At 40.9% G+C, this 22,515-nt stretch overlaps 1 protein-coding gene across 3 annotated transcripts in view; it reads right to left on the bottom strand.

Annotated features, from left to right (window-relative positions):
• The window catches only part of DMGDH (dimethylglycine dehydrogenase), a 70,359-nt gene that overhangs the window by 4,299 nt on the left and 43,545 nt on the right, over positions 1–22,515 (bottom strand). For all 3 annotated transcript variants that reach the window (XM_086698110.1, XM_086698095.1, XM_086698102.1), the window contains one exon: positions 2,027–2,161. In XM_086698110.1, coding sequence (XP_086554236.1) covers positions 2,027–2,161 — 135 coding nt within the window. The remainder of the gene's footprint in view (positions 1–2,026; positions 2,162–22,515) is intronic.

Here is a 22,515-nt window from a genome sequence, read left to right as displayed (position 1 = left end):
CCTTCCCTCTCTGCCCCTCCCTCCGCTCTCTCAAAATAAATAAACTTAAAAAAGAAAAAAAAAAAGTCTGAACCAGAGATTTAGAACCAAAAGAAGGGGGGAGACAGTGAGGTAAGAATAGTTCAAACAGGTAAACAACCTTAGCACAATTAAAGGTGAAGAGGTTCTTAAGAAAGAACTTGAAATCTGAAAAAAAAAAAAAAAAATCTGGGGCGCCTGGGTGGCTCAGTCAGTTAAGTGGCCGACTTCGGCTCAGGTCATGATCTCGCGGTCTGTGAGTTCGAGCCCCACGTCGGGCTCTGGGCTGACAGTTCAGAGCCTGGAGCCTGTTTCAGATTCTGTGTCTCCCTCTCTCTCTGACCCTCCCCCATTCATGCTCTGTCTCTCTCTGTCTCAAAAATAAATAAAAACGTTAAAAAAAAATTAAAAAAAAAATCTTTGGCTTCATAGTGTCTAATAACATCCACCCGCTTTGGGATGTACAAGAACTGTGGGTCTATGGTTAAGTGCTGAAGAGAATACTGTGGGACAGCAGAGACAGAGACAAGAACAAATTGGCTCTTGGCTTAGGAGAAAGGGTAAGCAATTTAAAGTCCGCCTATACCCAGATCAGAAATCAGCTCTGTCAGTCACTGTGCAACCTCAAGCAAGTTAGTTGGGATCTGAACCCCAAAGTCTAAACTCTAAATTGAGATGATCATACCCATCTGGGAGGGGTGTTATAAAATTAGAGTAGTACACAAAAAATATCCAGCACATAGTAGAAACTCTGCAGATGTTAGTTCTACATCAAATGAACCCATGTCTCAGTCCAAATGGCCATTGGCTGAGAGCCAATTGATCCCAAAGGCTGAGATTTTATGCCACTGGCTTTCCTCACTTCCAGGGCTCTTTTTGTCACTGAAGAGAAGAAGAAAATGCAAACAAGTATCAAGTAGGCTGCAGTGCTTGAGAAAAAACCCAGGCACCAAATCTCTGAATCTTTGGGTATGGACCAAGCAGATCTTGTTCAATATGGAGCAGCTGTTTGGATGAGCTCTGAAGGCCCTGTGCTTACCCCGTGGTCTAAGCAGAGTCCCACATCTGCCTGCTAACACCGGCCAGAACACAGCAAAATCTTAAACCAAACTGGGTTTTACAAATTGTTGTAAAAAGTCAAAGAAATGAAGTTCAATTGGTAAGTTATCTGGTTTTACTGGATACTGAAAGAATAAAACCTAACATACCCAAATGGGAAGAAGGCACATTTACTCTTTCTGAAGAACTAAATGGTTTCTACCGCTCGCTTTACTTTCCAAGGCTCTACTCTCTGTTGTCATGGATATTTTCATTTGGATTTTTTTTTTCTTCTGATGTGCTCAGGTTAGAATTACCTCTTTCTCAAAGATGTCTTAGAAGCTAAACCATCATGCCAAATTCTTTACAAAATTCATCTCTTGCATTCACAGATATGGATGTGGAGTGAGCACGTAGATCATTTTACCCTCTAACTCATACCTTCCTCATTGCCCATTGAATTTTAAGCCCTTGGTTTTATTTTCTTTAATCAAAGCATAGAGAATTTTGTTTTTTATTTATTTTTTTTTAATTTTTTTTTCAATGTTTATTTATTTTTGGGACAGAGAGAGACAGAGCATGAACGGGGGAGGGGCAGAGAGAGAGGGAGACACAGAATCGGAAACAGGCTCCAGGCTCTGAGCCATCAGCCCAGAGCCTGATGCGGGGCTCGAACTCACGGACCGCGAGATCGTGACCTGGCTGAAGTCGGCCGCTTAACCGACTGCGCCACCCAGGCGCCCCGAGAATTTTGTTTTTTAAAATGAGTAGCATTTCATTTTCCTTTCAGTTAAATGATTTCTGCTTCTTGAATGACAGCTCAGAAATCAAAGTGTATGACCCAACCAAAAGATAGGTAAATAGCAAACAAAAACCAAAAAACAAAACCCTAAAAGGAAATAGAGACCAGGAGAGTTTCTGGTACAGAAAAGCTGCAGTGGCCCCTAGCCACAAGGTCCTCGGCACTCACCTTGCCATCATACCAGATGCTTTCATTTCCCTCCGGATCAACATCGTCCGTTGCCAAGGTGAGGCAGACCAGTCTCCGTTTCAGCCCCTTGGCTTTAATCTGTTTCAGTGCTTGCTTTCCTATGAAGTCTGCTGGCTGCAGGAATCCAAGATAATGATGATGAATGAATGCTCAGACACTGTGACAAGGTTAGAGATGCAAGCATTTAAATTTGTCTTTGCGATTTTCTCGCCAATTACACATCAAATAAAAATACAGATGGGATCAAACGTCTAGACAAATATTTCTTAGTCCTCAAATGACAGTATCAGCCAGCTTTTCCTTCAGATAGGTTAGACTGAAGGGTAATAACTTGTGATAACAATTTTACCAGAACCACCTAGGCAGAAAAACATAAGGCACGATATTGTGATGGTGGATTATGAAAGCGACCCTTGTATCTAATGGTTCTGGACAGCAGTACTGGCTGGTGGTGAGCAAAGCACTACTCAATTTCCACCTACAGTAGGACACTTACAAGAAGGAAATTCATGTTTTTGATGTGTGATGTCAGAACAACCCCAAAATGCTGTACATTTCTTTCCTTCTCAGAATAATGGTTCAAGAAATTTACCAACTGTTGAGTTGTACTCGATTCATTCAGGAATGTATTGAGCCCAAACTATGTGTGAGACATGCTTACCCCTGTGTGGGTTATAAGAGTAGATAGAGAATAAGCTCTTTGATCAAAAGTCTAACACAATGCTTTTCAAACTTGTTTTTCCTCCTTCGATGCAACACATGACAGATGACATTCCTATTCCTAATATGTTCCCCTGGTCACACTCAGAGTTATTCCTAATGCAATGCAAGTGACAGTGACATGGCTATAGGGATAACCTCCAGTCCATTCACATACCTCACAACAAACAGGTTAGTGATGACTCTTCAGTGGAGACACTTAGCTAATAAAGAAGGCACAATTCTACCTACCCAGAATGCCAGGGATACTTGGTAAGACTGAAAAGCTAGCCAGAGGCCAAGAGCAGTGTCAGTGGAAGGAGGGAAGGCTGACCCAGGAGGGGTGTGGATTAAGGTTTCTACTTAAAGGAGCCCAAAAAGCATCTCTTATCTTACGAGGGGAAGGGGGTATCTGTGATACACAAATCACATCTCTATGAAGGAGATTTAATTAGAGATTATAATGTGAGAGGGGAAATTCTCAAAAGAGTTCCCATATACAGACTAACCATTCTCTGAAAGAAGAAAGCAAACAATTTTAATTTCCTCATTGGCCAAAGAAGAAAGGAAATAGTATCTCATGCCAAAAATGTCCTCCGCCAGCAACATTTAGGATTTACACAGCTCTTTCTGCACACAAAACATTTAGGATTGGGTGCACTGAATCCCCTTAACTGCTCAGTGAAACAGTGGGAGGGGTTCTCACATACCCTCTGCCTGATGACCACCCCCCAGTTTACTCCTTTACTAGTTCAGATCTTCTAGGCTAAGCCCACAATGAAGTATGCTTTCTATAGATATTGCAAATTTAAATTGCTGACCTTCACAGGAAACTGAAAGTTTCCATTGTCAGTTTCCATTGGCCAAGGTTAAAATAATTGCAAAATGAAAGTCCGATTACCTTCCCCAGTGTGATCCAGATGGTGAGAACCAACTATAAAGCTTTATTATGAAGCCAGATAAAAATTCAAAGACAGCTGGACCCGATGTTATTTAAGTCCAGACTGGTGGGGAAAAAACAAAACCACCAACCCACAGAAAAAGCCTGATTCATTTGAATTCATATGTAAGAGAAATTCCTGGTAACAAGTCATAACAAACTGTAACAGCCCTCCAATCCATCTTAAGGGTTAAGTGGCTTCAAGTTTATGCACCCCATGCTTGCTGATTTAAGTCCCGTAGTCTGTAGCCAAACTAATCTGCTTCCCTTGAGATCTGCAGACCATAGGCCTTGAGGAGTGAAGAACCAGACTTTCCCGGAAGAGAAGGACTAACCACATTTGCAAAAAGCCACTGCTCATGCTAGCACATCTATTTGAGGTCATGTCCACACACAACTAACCACCTGGGCACCCACTTCCACTGCAGGGAGCCCACTCACCCCTGTCCATGTCCCTCACCTTCCCCTCTAAGATCCTCTGCTTTTGCCAAGACAGGGAAGGTGGTCTTTGGGACTTCGGTTCGCCGTCTTCCCAGGTTCCCAGCTTCCTGAATAAAGCAACTTTTCCTTTCCCACCATCCCTGTCTCTCCATCATTGATTTTTGAGTGGCAAGCAGCCACTCAGGGGTGCTGAATTCAGAACTGGTTCTGTCCGGTAACAAAACCATAGTTCATTATACTTAAAACATGTCTATCTAAATAGAGAAAGAACTTCAACAAATTTTTACGATCGTTTTCAAAGACAACTTGCTATCATGGAAAAATAGTGACAATATTAAAATAGTGCTTTTAATTTTTCCTATTTTTATTTGCATTTACTTTTTTAATGTTTATTTTTGAAAGAGAAAGAGAGCCAGAGGGTGAGCAGGGGAGGGGCAGAAAAAGAGAGGGAGAAACATAATCCAAAGCAAGCCTAACATGGGGCTTGAACGCACGAGCTATGAGATTATGACCTGAGCCCAAGTAGGATGCTTAAACAACTGAGCCACTGAGTTGCCACTCTTACTTTTATTTTTTAAAGTTTGTTTGTTTGTTTATTTAAAGAGAGGGAAAGACAATGAGTCGGGGAGGGGCAGAGAAAGGGAGAGAGAGACTCCAAAGCCGGCTCCATGCTGTCAGCATGGAGCCCGATGTAGGGCTCAAACCCATGAACCATGAGATCATGACCTGAGCCAAAACCAAGAGTCAGACATTTAACTGACTGAGCCACCCAGGTGCCCCAACAAGGGGTGCTATTTAGAGTTCTTGTCTATATAGCAACCAATATAAAATGGGGGGAAATGTCTCACACTTTGTGTAGAGAAGCATTTTACAACAACACTGAGAGGCAAATGGGCTATTTTGTATGATTTGTGGAGTGCCATGAGATCATACTTTCCTATAATGGAATCTGGATCTTTCCCATTAGAGATTCATTTAGATCTTGAAGGTTTTGGGTCTTCCTGCATCCATATTAAGAGAATTTTCCTTCAATTACTTACTCAACTGTTGTTATCCCCTTGCTATGTTCAGACACTGCGTCAGGCAGAAGGCATACAGAGATAAATAGATATGTTCTTGTAGTTTCTAGGAGGTCCCTGAGATGTCATTCCTTCTCTCCACATCACAACATGCCCAGTCCTGAACCACTTAAGCCAGTATCTGCTACACCTTTGGAGTGGCTGTGGTGAAAGATGGCCATGACCAAAGCTTTCAGAAATGGGTCCCCCCCCCCAGGACAAACAAGCTTGACCATGATGCAGTCAAGTTCCTCCTGATACCAAGTCAGCCATGAAGAAAACAGAAGGCAACAACACACTTGTGTTCATTGTGGATTCAAGGCCAATAAGCACCAGATCAAACAGGCTGTGAAGAAGCTCTATGACACTGACATGGCCAAGATCAACACCTTGATCAGGGCTGATGGAGAGAAGAAGGCATATGTTTGACTGGCTCCTGACTAGGATGTTTTGGATGTTGCAAAAAAAAATGGGATCACCTAAACTGTGTCCAGCTGCCTAAATATAAATAAAATTTTTTTCACATTATAAAAAAAGGGTCCCATGGGGCGCCTGGGTGGCTCAGTCAGTTGGGCGTCCAACTTCGGCTCAGGTCATGATCTCACGGTTTGTGAGTTCAAGCCCCACATTGGGCTCTGTGCTGACAGCTCAGAGTCTGGAGCCTGCTTCAGATTCTGTGTCTCCTTCTCTCTCTTCCCCTCCCCAACTTGTGCTCTGTGTCTCTATGTCTCTCAAAAAATAAATAAATGTAAAAAAAAAAAATTTTTTTAAACCATAAAAATTTAAAAAGGGTCCCTTTGTGATGCTAGACAAGAGTTCCTGAGGCATGTGCTGAGGGGTGGGAGGAAAAAGGTGTGCTAGAAGGGGCCTAACTCCACCTTTGCCAAAATCACAATTTAACCAAAGTCTAAGAGGGAACATAAGGTATCAGCTCATCACAAGAAATAGGAAAAGCGGGGAAGGGGCCTCAGAAAACTTTCTTTAAAAGAGAAAAATAAATTCAGTGAAAATAAATATTAAATACTATTTACAATTTATTAGGCACTTGCTATGTGCCAGACACTATGCTGAATGACCTCATTTAATCCTCATGACATTCCTATGAGATAAAGAATTTTATACCCCGTTTATGAGAGAGAAAGGCCCAACAAAGTTAAGGGTCTTTCCTGAGGCTCAGTTACATGGCCACACAAGACTTCACTTTTAGATTTTATCCATGTATTTTTTAAAGTGACTATACCTAGAGTCTATCATTGGAAGGTCTAGGATATGTAAATCCTCTAAAGAATGTTTCTTTTAAATTATTTCTGGGTACTCTGAACCTGTTTTGAAGGATGTTCACTACACAGTATTTTTGAACTACCAAGGAGGATTTGAAAACACTCTCAAGGTTACTATTAATGAAATCTGACATCTGTATCTGTATATCCTTAAATCAGGAACTGATCTGGTCAGCAATATTGTCCTCAGATATGAATGAAAATACTGTAATGATGAGGCGTCTGGGTGGCTCAGTGAGTTAAGCATCCAGCTCTTGATTTCCGCTCAGGTCATGACCTCACGGTTTGTGGGATGGAGCCCCACGTCAGGCTCTGTACTGACAGCAACAGAGCCTGCTTGGGATTCTCTCTCTCCCTCTCTCTCTGCCTCTCCCCCATGAGCGCATGCTCTTTTTCTAAAAATAAATAAATAAATAAGCAAGCAAACATTTTTTAAAAATTAAAAAAAAAAAGAAAATACTCTAACAACAACAAAAACCTAATTGAAAGTAAGGCACACACAGTTAAAACACAGATAAGGGGCGCCTGGGTGGCGCAGTCGGTTAAGCGTCCGACTTCAGCCAGGTCACGATCTCGCGGTCCGTGAGTTCGAGCCCCGCGTCAGGCTCTGGGCTGATGGCTCAGAGCCTGGAGCCTGTTTCCGATTCTGTGTCTCCCTCTCTCTCTGTCCCTCCCCCGTTCATGCTCTGTCTCTCTCTGTCCCAAAAATAAATAAACGTTGAAAAAAAAAAAAAAATTTAAAAAAAAAAAAAAAACACAGATAAAAGGTAACACCTCTCCCTGCAGACAATTCTCTTTTCCCAAGCTAACCTTGTGCCTGACACAGAAAGATTTAAAATAGGGCAGTGGTATTTCATTCTCCTTTACTTGGCTTTTCTTCCAAGATTGTAGATTTTATACATGAGAGAAGAAAATATGTCTGAAGATAAATGCTATGATTAAAATTGGTGCTATCAGGATGACCTGAGAACAAAATATATTTAATGAATCACTGCCAACTTAATTATATAAACAGCTGTTAATATCTTTGAGAAACACAAATTTCTGGGGGCACTGAGAATATAGCTCAAAAAGAGTCTTCGCTTATGTTTCTTAATCTACTAATTTTACGAAAGAGTAAAAGCAATTAAAATAGCTATTTGTAATATATACTAAATATAACATCCACAAAGATGATAACATTAAGATTTTAAGTGAAATAAAATTATTCATCTTATTAGCTCTACTAAAAGCACTTGTATTACCTTAAAGCATATGGAAATGAAATAAATTAAACCAGTATAGTTTTGGTTGTGATTCTTAGGTGAATGCACAGTTGGCCAAGATGTAGCTAAATCTGAATTTAACACAAGCAGTGCTAAGAAGGCTCTGATATGGAGAGTCAGGGTAGAAAATTCAAGGAAGTCATCGTTTTCATTTAACTGTCCCAAATCCTTTAAACCTACATATCTAAAGTCTCCAAAGACTAAATACAATAATTGGGGTAACATCCTGGGTCCCAAGAAAGCTCCCCTTAGAAACCAGGGGCAGCACTAGTGGGAAAATCATGTTCTTGCTTTGACAGGGATGGAGAGGGTTGCAGAGAGAACAGTTAGTCAACTGTCAATGTAAGTGGCTGAGTGGAGATGGAAATCCAGATGACAGATTTCTGCCACTTGTCCCCCAGTACTTTCTAGAAATGTTTCTTATTTTAAATGGGGCTCAGGGACCATCATTTAAACATAGTCCCGATAGGACTCCCTCTCAGGGCATGTGGCCATTGCTAACTGACCGTTTATGTAAATCTTAACTTTCTTCCATCAGGTGGTGAATATCAGGTACATCTGTGCTTGTCTCACAGTCCAACTGATAAAACTGTATATGGGTTCATTCATCTAGGGGATGAATCAGCTGACCCACCACCCCATCAAGACAGAGTAGACTATCATTCCTTTCACCTTCTCATCATTAGAATCACAGTTTTTAAGCAGACAGAAAACATAAGGGTCTTTCCTGGGGTGATAAATGTACCAAACCTTGAACCCAAGTTTCTCAACTCTTGACTCTTTTTCCACTATGCAGAGCTTGGTAACATTCCGTGTATGTTTATAATGACTACAATTTCACTATCTCTTTATTAGCAAAATGTTAGGTTATTAGTTTAGAAACTTACATCTGTTATTATTGGCTCCTACCTACACAGTTTTCATTCTTTGCCCTTGGCAACGTAAAACAAAGTAGCATTTTCTTTTTTCTTTCTTTCTTTCTTTCTTTCTTTCTTTCTTTCTTTCTTTCTGTCTTTCTCTCTCTCTCTCTCTCTCTTTCTTTCTTTCTTTTTCTTTCTTTTTTGAGACAGAGAGCACACACACATGAGTGAGCTGGGGAGAGACAGAGGGAAAAAGAGAGACAGAACCCCAAGCAGGCTCTGAGCTGTCAGTTCAGAGTTCGACGTGGGACTCTATCCCACACACACCACCCTGGGATCATGACCTGAGCTGAAATCAAGAGTCCAATGCTCAACTGACTGAACCACCCAGGTCCCCTTCATCTAGCATTTTCTCAACAAAAGTACTAATCAGTTAAGCATTCTTTCTCGAAAAAAGTATTTACTATAACTAGAAAAGCAACTCTCTTAACTAAAAGAAAGCTAGGGATAAACAGAAACCTAAAGAAAATATTTAAAATATTATTTATAATATTAAGCCAGGCCAAGAATTAGGTTACAGTTAGCAATCAAACCAAACTAAATTTTTCAAAACTGAAATAGCCCCCATTACATGTATGTTAGGACTTTTACTAGATTCCATTTTAACAAGAATATTTACGTTTCTATTTTTTTAAGTTTATTTATTTTGAGAGAGAGAGAGAGAAAAAAATGCACTCAAGTTGGGGGGGGGGGGGCAAAGAGAGAGAGCAGAAGAGAGAGAATCCCAAGCAGGTTCTACACTGTCAGTACAGAGCAGGGCTCGATTCCACAAACCATAGATCATGACCTGACCCAAAATCAAGAGTCGGCCACTTAGGCAACTGAGACACCTAGGTGCCCCCAATATTTACTTTTCAGTTTTGGAGTCCAATAATCGAAAGGACAGTCATGGAATGCAACAGACCTGTGACTTTGGCAGATGTACTTTTATCTTTAACTGTGTTACTACTAATCACGATATAGACTTTTCATGATAGTTTTCATCTTTAGACTCAAGCGAAGAACAATTACCCATCTGGTATTTCACATTTAGCACTCGAGCCTAAATGAAAAGTAAATAATTATTAAATACAACAAGAAACACATGAATAAATGAGTCCTCAATAGGGACACAAGATCTTTCTTGCTGGGGTCTTTAAAAAAATGGAAAGGCTTTTCTCTACAGCTGTTTTTCCCTAGATACTTTTATATTCACTTCACTAAGATGGAACAAACTAACATTTATTGAGATACCACATTTTTTTTACTCCTCTTAAAACGAATGAGGTCGCTATTTTCTTCATTTTACAGATACGAAAACTGAAGGTTTGTTAGGTTAAGCAACTTGTTTACTTTCAGAGCAAGTGGCAGAGCCATAACTCAAACCCTTCAACAAATACTCAGGTCCTACTAATGACCAGACACAGCACTAGCCTAAGGATTCTCCAGCTGTCCTGGAGAAGCTCACAGACTAGCTGAAGCAGCAGACATTATGGGATACGCCAAGTATCACTACACAGCTAAGTACAGCATGCTATAGAGCACGGGTTCCCAGGGGTGCCTGGGTGGCTCAGTCCGTTAAGTGTCCGACTTCAGCTTAGGTCATGATCTCCCAGCTCGTGAGTTCAAGCCCCATGTCAGGCTCTGTGCTGACAGCTCCGAGCCTAGAGCTTGCTTCAGATTCTGTGTCTCCCTCTCTCTCTGCCCCCCTTCCCCGATTCACACTCTGTCTCTCTCTCTCTCTCTCAAAAATAAATAAACATTAAAAAAAAGAAGAAGAAGAGGGGATTCGCAACACTCCCTTGGCTTTCATTACCACCTATACGTGAACAATCCAAATCCATACTTTCAGAGCAGAGGTCCCCAAACACATGTGCAGCTGTCGGTTGGCTGTCCCACAGCCCCTCAACCCCACCAGTCCTTCCAGCCTCCCAATTACACCCTTTGCGTTTCCCCATTCGTGATCAGTATCCTAAATCCTCTTCTCCACTCCCTTCACATAGAGTCCCTCACGTGGTCTCCATGCTACCTTCTTCACATCACTCACACCTCTTTCTTCTCCATCCTATGTCCGATGCCTTAGTTGAAGCCCTCAACATCACTCCACTGCATTTCTTCAGTAATTGGGAAATGCTCTCCCAGTCACCAGGCTAGTTCCTTTTTAGTCTATTTTCCGTCATCTGTGGGTCATTCCTTACACAAAATTGTTCAGTGGCTCCCCAGTGTCTCCAGGATTCACTCCAAATTCCTTAGCCTGGCAGGTGAGACCTTTCATGACGAGGTCTCAGTACTTCTCCAGCATCAGCTCTTGGCACTACTTTCAACAGCAAATTACTTGCTGGGCACCTGCTATATGCCACCCCTGAGCTGGGTGTTAGGAATAAAAAAGTAAACAAAATGTATTTTGTCCTGTCAGAACTTGTACTCAAGAAGCTTACATTCCATTCAAAAGAAAAAGGAAAAAAAATAATTGTAAGCTGTGATACATCCTAGAAAGATACTGCAGGTGCAAAATGTATTTTAAAAATGATCAATAGGGGCATCTGGTGGCTCAGTTGGTTAAGCAACTGACTTTGGCTCAGGTTGTGATCACACAGTCTGTGGGTTCAAGCCCCGGGTCAGTCTCTGTGCTGACAGCTCGGAGCCTGGAACCTGATTTGGATTCTGTGTCCCTCTCTCTCTGCCCCTCCCCCACTTGCATTCTGTCTCTCTGTCTCTCAAAAATTAACGTTAAAAATATTTTTTTAATTTAAAAATTATCAAATGAGGGACGCCTGGGCGGCTCAGTTGGTTAAGCAGCCAACTTCAGCTCAGGTCATGGTCTCGCAGTTCGTGAGTTCAAGTCCTACGTCAGGCTCTGTGCTGAAAGCTTGGAGCCTGAAACCTGCTTCAGATTCTGTGTCTCCCTCTCTCTCTCTGCTCCTCCCCAGCTCATGCTCTATCTCAAAAATAAAATAAATATTAAAAAAATAACAATAACAAGTGAAATCCAACAATATAGAAAAAGATAACCCATCATTACTAAGTGGATTTTGCCACTAAAATGAAAAGTCAGTTAACATTTCAATATTAGTAAATATCCTTCATTATATGACAAAGCAAAAAAGAAAAACCATATGTTTATCTCAGTAGATGTAGCAAAGGCATTTGCCAAAATCTGATATCCTGATTAAAAACAAAACTTTTAGCACTCAGAATAGATAGGAATGTCCTTAACTTGATAAAGAGCATCCATGAAAAACATACAACTAACATCACACTTAATACTCGATGCTTTCCACCTAAGATCAGGAACAAGCAACAATTCTATTTAACTCTGTTGAAAGTTCAGCCAGTGGAGGAACTAGTCATTGTGGTAATGCAAGAAAAATAAATAAATAAATAAATAAATAAATAAATAAATAATAAAAGGCATCTAAATTAGAAAAGACAAACTATTTGCATACAACATGATTGTCCATGGAATCTACAAAAAGTTCAAAAAAGTACTAGAACTACTGAGTTTGGCAAAGTTGCAAATTACAAGATCAATACACAAAAACCAACTGTTTTCTATATACTAGCAGTAAAATGAAAATCAAAAATACCATTTAAACATTATCAATATGAAATACTTAAGGATAAATCTACAAAAACATATGCAAAATCTGCAAACTACAAAATATTTTTGAAATTAAAGGTGACCTAAGTAAATGGAGGGATATGTGTTTTTCATGAGCGCAAGACTTGAATTGACCTGTAGATGCAACACAATTCCCATGTTTTTATAAATTCTAAAAATCATGGAAATTCAAAGGACCTATAATAGCTAAAATGACTGAAAAAGAGCACAGTTGCAAGGCTACCACAACCTGATTTAAGCCACAGTTATCAATACAACACAGGAATCAAGAAAGACATATGAGTCAATAGAGTCCAAAAAAAGAGTCCAAAAAGAGACTTCAATATTTATAGACAACTTATTCTTGACAAGGGTACACAGGTGATACAGTCCAGAATGTGCAGCCTTTCCAATGAATGGTAATGGAAACAAATCCGTGGGTATATGCGCACACATAAACTTTAATTCATATCTGGCACTAGATATAAATATTAACTAAAAATAAATAATAGGCCTAAATGTAAAAAGTTGGTAAGACCTCTAGGAGGAAACAGCAAAAAAATCTTTACGACTTTGGGTTAGGCAAAGATTTCTTAATACGACACCAAAAGCATAATCGGTAAGAACAAGTTGATAAGGACTTTAAATATTAAAAAATTTAAAACTTCTGCCCTTGGGGTGCCTGGGTGGCTCAGGCAGTTAAGCATTTGATTCTTGGTTTCAGCGCAGGTGATGATCTCACAGTTCATGGGTTGAAGCCCTACACTGGGTTCAGTGCTGATAGCATGGGGCCTGTTTGGAATTCTCTCTCCCTCTCTTTCTCTCTGCCCCTACACCGCTCGTACTCACTCTCTCTCTTTCAAAATAAATAAACCTTAACTAATTTAAGGTTTAAAAAAATAAATAAATTTATTTTTAAAATAAATAAAACTTTAAAAAATAAAATAAATAAAACTTCTCTTTGAAAGACACTATCAGATGTATTAGATGAAAAGAAGACAGAGTGGGAAAAAATATTTGCAGAGCATGTATCTAATAAAGGACTTGTACCTAGGATACATTAGGAACTTTCAAAAACAAAAAAACCAAAACCAACCCCATTAAAAATGAGTAAAAAGGGCGCCTGGGTGGCTCAGTCAGTTAAGCGTCCAGCTTCAGCTCAGGTCATGATCTCGTGGTTTGTGAGGTCGAGCCCCGCATCAGGCTCTGTACTGACAGTTCAGAGCCTGGAACCTGCTTTCTGTCCCTCTCCCACTCGTTTGTTCCTTCTTTCTCTCTCTCTCAAAAATAAATAAACATTAAAAAAACATTTTTTTAAATTAGTAACAGAGGGGCACCTGGGTTCCTCAGCACCCAACTCTTCATTTCAGCTCAGATTATGATCTCACAGTTTTTATGTTCAAGCCCCACATCAGGCCCTTGGTGGCAGTGCAGAGCCTGTTTGGGATTCATTCTCTCTCCCTCTCTCTCTGCCCCTCCCCTTCTCACTTTCACTATAAATAAACTTAAAAAAAAAAAGGAGTAAAAGAGGGGTGCCTGGGTGGCTCAGTCGGTTAAGCATCCCCCTCTTGATTTTGGCTCAGGTCATGATCCCAGGGTTGTGGGATCAAGCCCAGAGTCACCCCAGAGTCATGCTCAGTGTGGAGTCTGCTTAAGATTCTCTCTCTCCCTCTGACCCTCTCCCTGACTCACTTGTGCATACTCGCTCTTCCTTCATAAATGAAGAGATAGGAATGGTGGACAGACAAATAAAAAGATTTTCAACATCAAGTCACTGAGGAAATCAAAAGTATGAGACCCTACTACTTACCTCATAGAGTAACTCAAGTTAACAAGACTGACCATGACAGGTGTTGGGTGAGGATTTGGAGGAACAGAAACTCTCATTAACTAGTGGTGGGAATGTAAAATATAAAATGGTTCACCACTGTGTAAAACACTTCCTTACAAAGTTGACATATACGTGCCATTTTATGCAGCCATTCCACTCCTATTTACCCAAGAGAAATGTCCTAAACTAGAAACAACCCCAAAGTTCATTGAGTATATAAACAAACTGTGCTATATACATACAATGGAATCCTTTACTTAGAATTAAAAGGAACGACTTATTAATACATATAATACCACAGATGAGTCTCAAAATAATTATGCTTAGTGAAAGAAACAAAACCAAAACAAAATATATTATGAATATATTATAGGATTCCATTTATATAAGACCCTAGAAAATGCAAAATTGTCTATAGTGACAAAAAGTTCCTTGGGAAGTAGGTGAGGGTATACGGAGGGTTGGGAAGTAGGGACTACAAAAAGGCCTGAACAAATTTCTGGGAAGAGGGATAGGCTTACCATCCTCAATTGTGGTCGTACTGTCACAAGTGTATACGTGCATTAATACTTAGCAAATGGTGGGGCACTTGGGTGGCTCAGTGGGTTAAGGGACCCACTTGATTGGTCTTGATTTTGGCTCAGGGCATGATCTCACAATTTGTGGGCTCAAGCCCAGTGTCCAGCTTCACACTGACAATGCAGAGCCTGCTTGGGATTCTTTCTCTCTCCCCCACTCTCTCTGCTCCTGCCCCAGGTGCATGTGTTCATGCCCTCCCTCTCTCTCAAAATAAATAAACATTAAAAAAAAAAACAAAAAAAAAAAACCTGGGGCGCTTAGGTGGCTCAGTAGGTTAAGCCTCCGACTTTGGCTCAGGTCATGATCTTGTGGTTTGTGGGTTCAAGGCCCACGTCAGGCTCTGTGCTGACAGCTCAGAGCCTGAGCCTGCTTTGGATTCTGTGTCTCCCTCTCTCTCAGTCCCTCCCCTACTTGCCCCTGTCTGTGTGTGTGTGTCTCTCTCTCAAAAAATAAACATTAATAAATATTTTTTAAAACTTTAGCAAATGGTGCACTTTCAATATGTCCATTTATTGCATGTTTAGTTAAGCTCTTAAAATAAAAATATAATAAAAGCAATCTAAAGAATTACTTCAACTTATTCCTAGTCCTGAGTTTCCAGAGACTTCCAAATTTTAAAGCAGGCATCTAAACAGCACACTTACACTTTTAGGGTGGAAATAGAACACTGTTTCCTAACAGAAATTGGATACATATGAGGATACAGATTCAATAGCTGGTAGCTTAATATGCTCTGATAAATGTTTTAGGTATGATAAACTCTATCTCAGCCTAGGTTTTACTTCTTCTCTTTCATTTTTCCTTTATCATTTAGCAATGGAAATGGGTAAGGGAATAAGGATGGCTTAATTAAAGTGTTACAATTATGTGGCTCATATGGATAACCATAACAACGTCCTCAATTACTCCGCTAGGTGGTATTTCTTAGGGTTTTAGACATGTAAGGAGCCCTCATTTTATAGACTAGCAGTCTCGGGTGCAAAATGAAACTAAGTGCCTTTCCCAAGGACACACAGCTAAAATTTCGTGACTTTAAAAAAAACATTCACTTACTGTCCAATTCCAAAGAGACAGAGAGAGAGAGACAGAGAGAGAAATTTGGGGCAGAATGTATTAACTGTAGCCTAGCCAGAGTAGGTGACAGATTTACTTACTTGCAATTCACTACCAATTCCATAGCACCCTCCTTTAACCAAACCACTTGTTTTAAGTTCTGTTTATTTACAGGACCACACAGGCATAAAGGTAAAGAACTCAGAGAGTGGGTCTCAACCTTCATTGCATAACAAAACCAAGAAATCCAAACCCTCCCTGCAGAGCTAATCCAACCGGTTTCCGGGCAGTATTCTTAAACTTGAGGGAGCATCAGAATCACCTGGAGGGCTTGTTAAAGCAGATCACTGAGCCCATCCCCAGAGTTTCCGATTCGGGGATGGTACTCAACACCTGGCAATTCTAACCAATCCCTAGCTAACACTGATGCTACCAGTCTGTGAACCACAGCTGAGAACCACTGAGGGTAGGGCAATCTTTAAAAAGTTCTCCAAGTTAGTGATGTACAGCCAGTTGAAAAGCGTTGGTGTAGCACTATCCCTCTCCATCTGTTTTGGAATCACCTGGAGAGTGCTCGGTTCGGCAGCACATATACTAAAATTGGAATCACCTGGAGAATTAAAACAAAACAAAACAAAATTGATGCCTGAGTTCCTACCCTCAGAGGTTCTTTTTATTTTATTTTTTTTAAGTTTTTATTTATTTTTGAGACAGAGAGAGGCAAAGCATGAGCAGGGGAGGGGCAGAGAGAGAGGGAGACACAGAATCTGAAACGGGCTCCAGGCTCTGAGCTGTCAGCACAGAGCCCAATGCGGGGCTCAAACTCACGGACTGAGAGATCATGACCTGAGCCGAAGTCGGACGCCCAACCGACTGAGCCACCCAGGCGCCCCCAGAGGTTCTTTTTAAATTGACGTGGGTTGCAGCAGGAACCTCAGAAATTTTTTAATCATTTCATGATTTAAAAGAATTATACTCCAGATGATTCTAATGTTCGCCAAGACTGAGAGTCACTGAAAATTTTCTGCCTCAATGCCTATTACCATTTACCTAAAATTTCCCCAGAGTTGGGTACTTATGCCACTATAACATATTAGAAACTCCTTTCTGACTTGTCTGTGAGTAATTATTTATTTCCATTCTGGTATTTTAATAATGCTAACATTTATTGAATACTTAGAATGTAGTAAGCCTGGTGGTGCTTTGCCTCTTTGTTTTTGTGTTGTTTTACTTACTAGTTACGCCTTAAATAATTTTTCTGCAAAGACAGACTGTATTTTCTATCAACATTGTCTTCTCACTTGTGGTTATTATCACCTTATTCTGTCTCTACTGGTTAGAAGCCCATGACAGGAAAAGAGAAGCCAAGGAAGAAATTGGGAGTGGGAAGGATCTTTAAAAAATTATTGGGGCACCTGGGTGGCTCAGTCGGTTAATCATTCGACTTCGGCTCAGGTCATGATCTCACAGTTTGTGGGTTCGAGCCCCGCGTCGGGCTCTGTGCTGACAGCTGGGAGCCTGGAGCCTGCTTCGGATTCTGTGTCTCCCTCTCTCTCTGCCCCTCCCCCACTCGAACTCTGTCTCTTTCAAAAATAAACATCAAAAAGAAAAAATTCTCCTAACCTGCTTCAACATGTTACATTGTTACTTCAGTCTCTGAATCTTGGCAGAAGTTGTCTCTAAATGGACATAGACTCAGTATTTCCAGGAGGAAAATTCCAATACTTACGATTCCATTCTAAGGCAGCTGATTTTCCTTTTGCTCTTGACTAATGCATTTTATTTCTAAAACAAAAAACCAAAAGCCAGAACCACTAATTTTTCCCAAAAAGTAGCTTCTATTGAAATTATAATACCACTAATAGCAATGATGTAACTTTTTTGGGGTAAAGGGATTTTAGTTGAGATTTTAAAGAAATAATTTAATAATTTCTACTTGTATTACGCTTCTGGTTAATGCTTCCTTTCCAGGCTCTATGCTCACTGTCCGCAAGATGGCACTGTTGTGTACTGCTAGACGATCCTCCTGGATCGATATTTTTAAGAGTATTAAGAATGTTTCCTACAGTTTCAGTTCCTGAAATGCCATTTGCTTCAAACGTCATGAGATAGGAGAGCCATCAGGAGTTATGTCGTTAACTGTTAGACCTGTGTCCTAGCAAGGTATTTAATGAATGGTGCTTACTCAATGTTGACTCAGAAGGAGACTGAGCCTGTGCACAACTACTTCACATTGATGCGGGAGCGTGGGGTGGGCTGACGACAAAGTGCAAGCTAGTGTGCTCATGCACACACGCACACACACACACACACACACACACCACCACCACCACCACCAAATGGGATGTGTGTGATATTCCTCAGGCACTTCTGGCTGCCCAAGGACAAAGGAAAGAAAACAAATGGCCGATTGATAGAGATCACAGTCATGCAGAACATGGGTCTCCATCAATGCACAAATATCTTAGTAAATTACAAGAAAAAGGCAATTGTATCAATAGGCCAACCTCCAGAAGCCTGTAGACTGTTTCCTGGAGCCCCAATATCACCCCTCCATAGTGATATGGGGAACAAAGGCAAGAAGGTAAAATTAAATTTCCTTATAACCTGCAGGCCATTGACAAATACTTGAGGCAAATACAGAATATAACATTTCTCCAGGAACCCCCTAATGTACTAATGTTAATGCCTTACTAGAGGGAAAACAACCTTAGCTTGACAATAGCAAGGCCTCAGGTATCTTAGGAGCCCTCTTTAACAGATCAAAGTCCCTTGGGAGGCCTCCCTTTTGGCTTTACCTCCCAACTCCATAGTATAAAACCAGGTATTCTTCACAACCCCAGCACAGCTCTTCCTGCCCATGGGTCCTGTCCCCATGCTTTAATAAAATCACCTTTTTGCACCAAAGACGTCTTCAAGAATTCTTTCTTGGTTGTCGGCTCCGGACCCCCACCACCATCACACCAAAACCTCATCAACATCAGCCAACGCCATGGGAAGGCTGCAGCTCAAACAACTCTCAGAAGTAAGGAAAGCAAGCAGCATGCAATATCTTCCTTCGCCATCTAAGATTTCTTCAATACTCCATTTTTCTTTTCCCTACTTTTTTTTTTTTAATTTTTTTCAACGTTTTTATTTATTTATGGGACAGACAGAGACAGAGCATGAACGGGGGAGGGGCAGAGAGAGGGAGACACAGAATCGGAAACAGGCTCCAGGCTCCGAGCCATCAGCCCAGAGCCCGACGCGGGGCTCGAACTCACGGACCGTGAGATCGTGACCTGGCTGAATCTTTTCCCTACTTTTATACTGGTTTTGACGACAACGCAGTTCTCTCCAAAGAGGCCTGATGGCCCATCTCCTCAGACACCCGTTTTCCTCCTTAATGTGGTTAAATCAGCTATTCCGATCCTAACATAAAACGCAAAACCAGTTACAACAAAAACATGACTGTGGGAGGCATCAATTAATAAAACATAACCCATGCATATTTTAGGATATGTTGCCAGCAAAACATTCCTGGGTAGTTATTCAAGGTTGAAAAGCCCATGAGGAGAAAGGACTTTGTTGGGGAAAGTGGTGGGTGAGAGAGCACTGTGGTGAGGTCAGAGGTCACTACACCTTTCCTTGCTTCAGTTTCCTCACCCATAAATGAGGAAGGGGTACTGAGCCACCTTCAGGGGCCTCCTAGTGAAAGGGCGGGCCTACGCCAGCCGACTCCATCTTGTTCTGTGTCCTTCACCTTGACCACACCTCCTCCCCTTGAGTAACCCCCCCTCACCTGCCTAACAGGACTCGACCCTTCCCCAGGACCCTTCCCCAGCCAATCGGCTGAGGCCATAGCCATTACCTCACCAACTGCCCCCAGGCCCCAATAAAACCTTTGTCCTTTTGAAACTCGCCCTCTTTCCCTGGTATCTCACCGCTGCCTCGGTGCAGGTAGGGGATTGAGCTCGAGCTAGCTCGAATAAAGGCTCTTTGCTTTTGCATCGGACTCGGCTCCCTAGTGGTCTTTGGGGATCATGAATTCTGGGCATAACACTAGGTCCAACACAGCCTATGTCGTATACAATTTTTTAATATTATGGCTTATACAATTGTTGTGTAAACACTCAAGGGCCAAGCGGAGAATTCTACATGCTTGCTTCAAAGAGAAAGGAAGAAAAAGATTTTATTTATATTAAAAAACAATTTTTTTAAATGTTTATTTCTTTTTTGAAAGAGAGAGACAGAATGTGAGTGGGGCCAGGGGCAGAGAGAGAGAGGGAGACACAGAATCCAAAGCAGGCTCCAGGCTCTGAGGTGTCAGCACAGAGCACGACATGGGGCTTGAACTCATGAACCATGAGATCATGACCTGAGCCAAAGTTGGACACTTAACTGACTGAGCCACCCAGGTGCCAGAGAAAGAAAAGGATTTTAAACAATTGTGAAATGCCCAGGATTTTTTTTTTGTTTTGTTTTCATTGGTGTATTTATGGAATAAAAAAATATTCCTCTGTCTTAACTGCTGCTTCAGTTCTCATAGACTGTCATCTTTCCAAAGCAATATGAACTGGCATTACATATTCTTTAAAATGTAGTATGAAACCAGATTGGGCAACATTTTTATTTTTAGGCATAGAACGTGAAGTATCAAATTACATCGTTTAGTTTATAATGTTAATTAGTTTTTCAGAAACCTGTTTCATTTTATAGACTGCTACAAAACAAAGATAAAGTTGTGAAACCACCATACAGAATCTGAACAAAGTTGATCCAACCTATTCCCCAGTCTTGGAGATTAGCTGGCATCACAGTGACACCCATGAACCACCCAAGTCAACATAATTGAAAAAGACTAGCTCAGTTAGGTCCAGGTCCTGGTGCTACACCGCACGTCAACCAACGTAATCACTAGAAATTAACTCTGTGACACCAGAATGAAAACCAGTAATTCAGAAATCATAAAAAACGTACCATAAATCAAAATCATCATCTGTTAAACAACTTAATTCTGAGCTCAGCTTGGGTTATTGAACTAATTTAAAGGAACTAATAAATACACAATCCACACCTGCTTATAATCATAAAGAGAGTTCCAAAAACCCAATTTCAGCACGAAGAGCTCATTTATCTATGCCTTATCCCCAAACAATAATACCCAAACACTGTGAAGCAAGAGAGTCAGTTACCTATTTATCTTTTGGTGACCAACAACAGAACTTTAGTGCTTTGAAGAGTCAGGCCATTTTTATCCTTATTTTAAACAACGAAACGAAGACTTCTGTTATCAGAAGGAGCAATCTGCTGTAAGGGTCTGCCCAAATTCTAAGCACCTGCTTTCTCTGGTCTGGAGGCAGATGGTACATCATAAAAATAAAAGTCATAGGGAAAACGCACAGAAAGATATTCCCTTTAAAACCCTTAAGGAGGCTCTTTTTCCTAAAATCTAATACTATAAATATACATGTTTATGTTAATATCTCAGCTTAGAATTTGGGAACTTGATGCAGGGGCATTTAAAAAGTTTTCTTAGCCTGATTCATATGCATATGTTCACATATTTCCATAGAATGGGAAAACGGCCTTTACTTTAGCTGACTAGCACCTAAACAGGACAATTTATTTTTGAAATTCTAACAAGTATCCTACACAGCAGCAGCTGCTGTCCTATCCTTCAATATTACCACTGACTGCATCTCCGTTAGGTTCTTTTACGGTAACTAAAACACTACCCGGTGGGTATTTGAGTCAGCTTGGGCTGCTGGAACAAAATACCACAAACTAGGTGACTTTAACAACAAGAAATTATTTCTCACAGTTGTGGAGGCCGGTAAGTCCAAGATCAAGGTGCTGGCCTATTAAGCTCCCCTGTGAGTGTCCTCTTCCTGGCTCACAGACAGCCGCCTTCTCACCATAGCCTCAAGACGAGGCCAGAAAGCGAGCTCTGGTGTCTTCCTGTTTCTCAAAAGAACACTAATTCCATCGTGGAGACCCCACCCTCATCATCTGATTACTCCCCAGAGGCCCCACCTCCAAATATCATCACATGGGGGTTAGGGCTAAAACATGTACATTTTAGGGAAACACAATCATTCAGTCCATAACAAAGGGATCACTTCAGGTATAGTTGCAGGACTTGTATAGACGAAAGAGGCTGTAAGAAATTGGCTTCGTAATACACGTTTCCACAATAATTATGTAGGTTGGTGCTTCTCAAATTTAGATGCATCAGACTCCCCTGCAGCTTGTTGAAACACAGGTTTCTTGGCCTGAGCCCCAGAGACTCTGTCTTAGCAGATCTGGGGTGGGATCTGAGAATTTGCATTTCTAACAAGCTCCCAAATGATGCTGATGCTATCTGTCTGAGGTGAGAGCTCCTAATGCAGGGGTTCCCTTTGGAATGTGAATTTCAGTTATCATACCTGTATTGGCTTCTCAGTAAATACTCATTTTATGCTAAGCACTTGAAATGTGTCATTTGCTTACACTCAGATGTCGCAGTTACACATGAAAGTGCTTAATAAGCAGATGGGAAGATCTGCTGGCACGGCTGCTTTATGCTGTGAGCACCCAGGGAGAGTCAATTAATGCTCTATGTGTGATTAGCTAACGTGTGACTTCACAAATCACCAGGATTTGCAAGAATGTCTACTGACATCTTATCCTTACTAATTTTTATCCCGGAATTTAGCTTTACTCTTTGAAGTTGCTGGATTCTGCTATCTTACATCTATGAGCATACTGCAATGGCTTGAACTGATACCTAATTTTGACAAAAGCTTAATACAAAGCATATGAGCAATGCTTAGTATTTATGTTCAACTCATTTGTCCTATA

The sequence above is a fragment of the Puma concolor genome, chromosome A1 (assembly GCF_028749965.1).
Source record: "Puma concolor isolate L17-30 chromosome A1, mPumCon1.1.hap2, whole genome shotgun sequence".
Taxonomy (NCBI): domain Eukaryota; kingdom Metazoa; phylum Chordata; class Mammalia; order Carnivora; family Felidae; genus Puma; species Puma concolor.
This window is presented reverse-complemented; position numbering and strand designations above follow the sequence as displayed.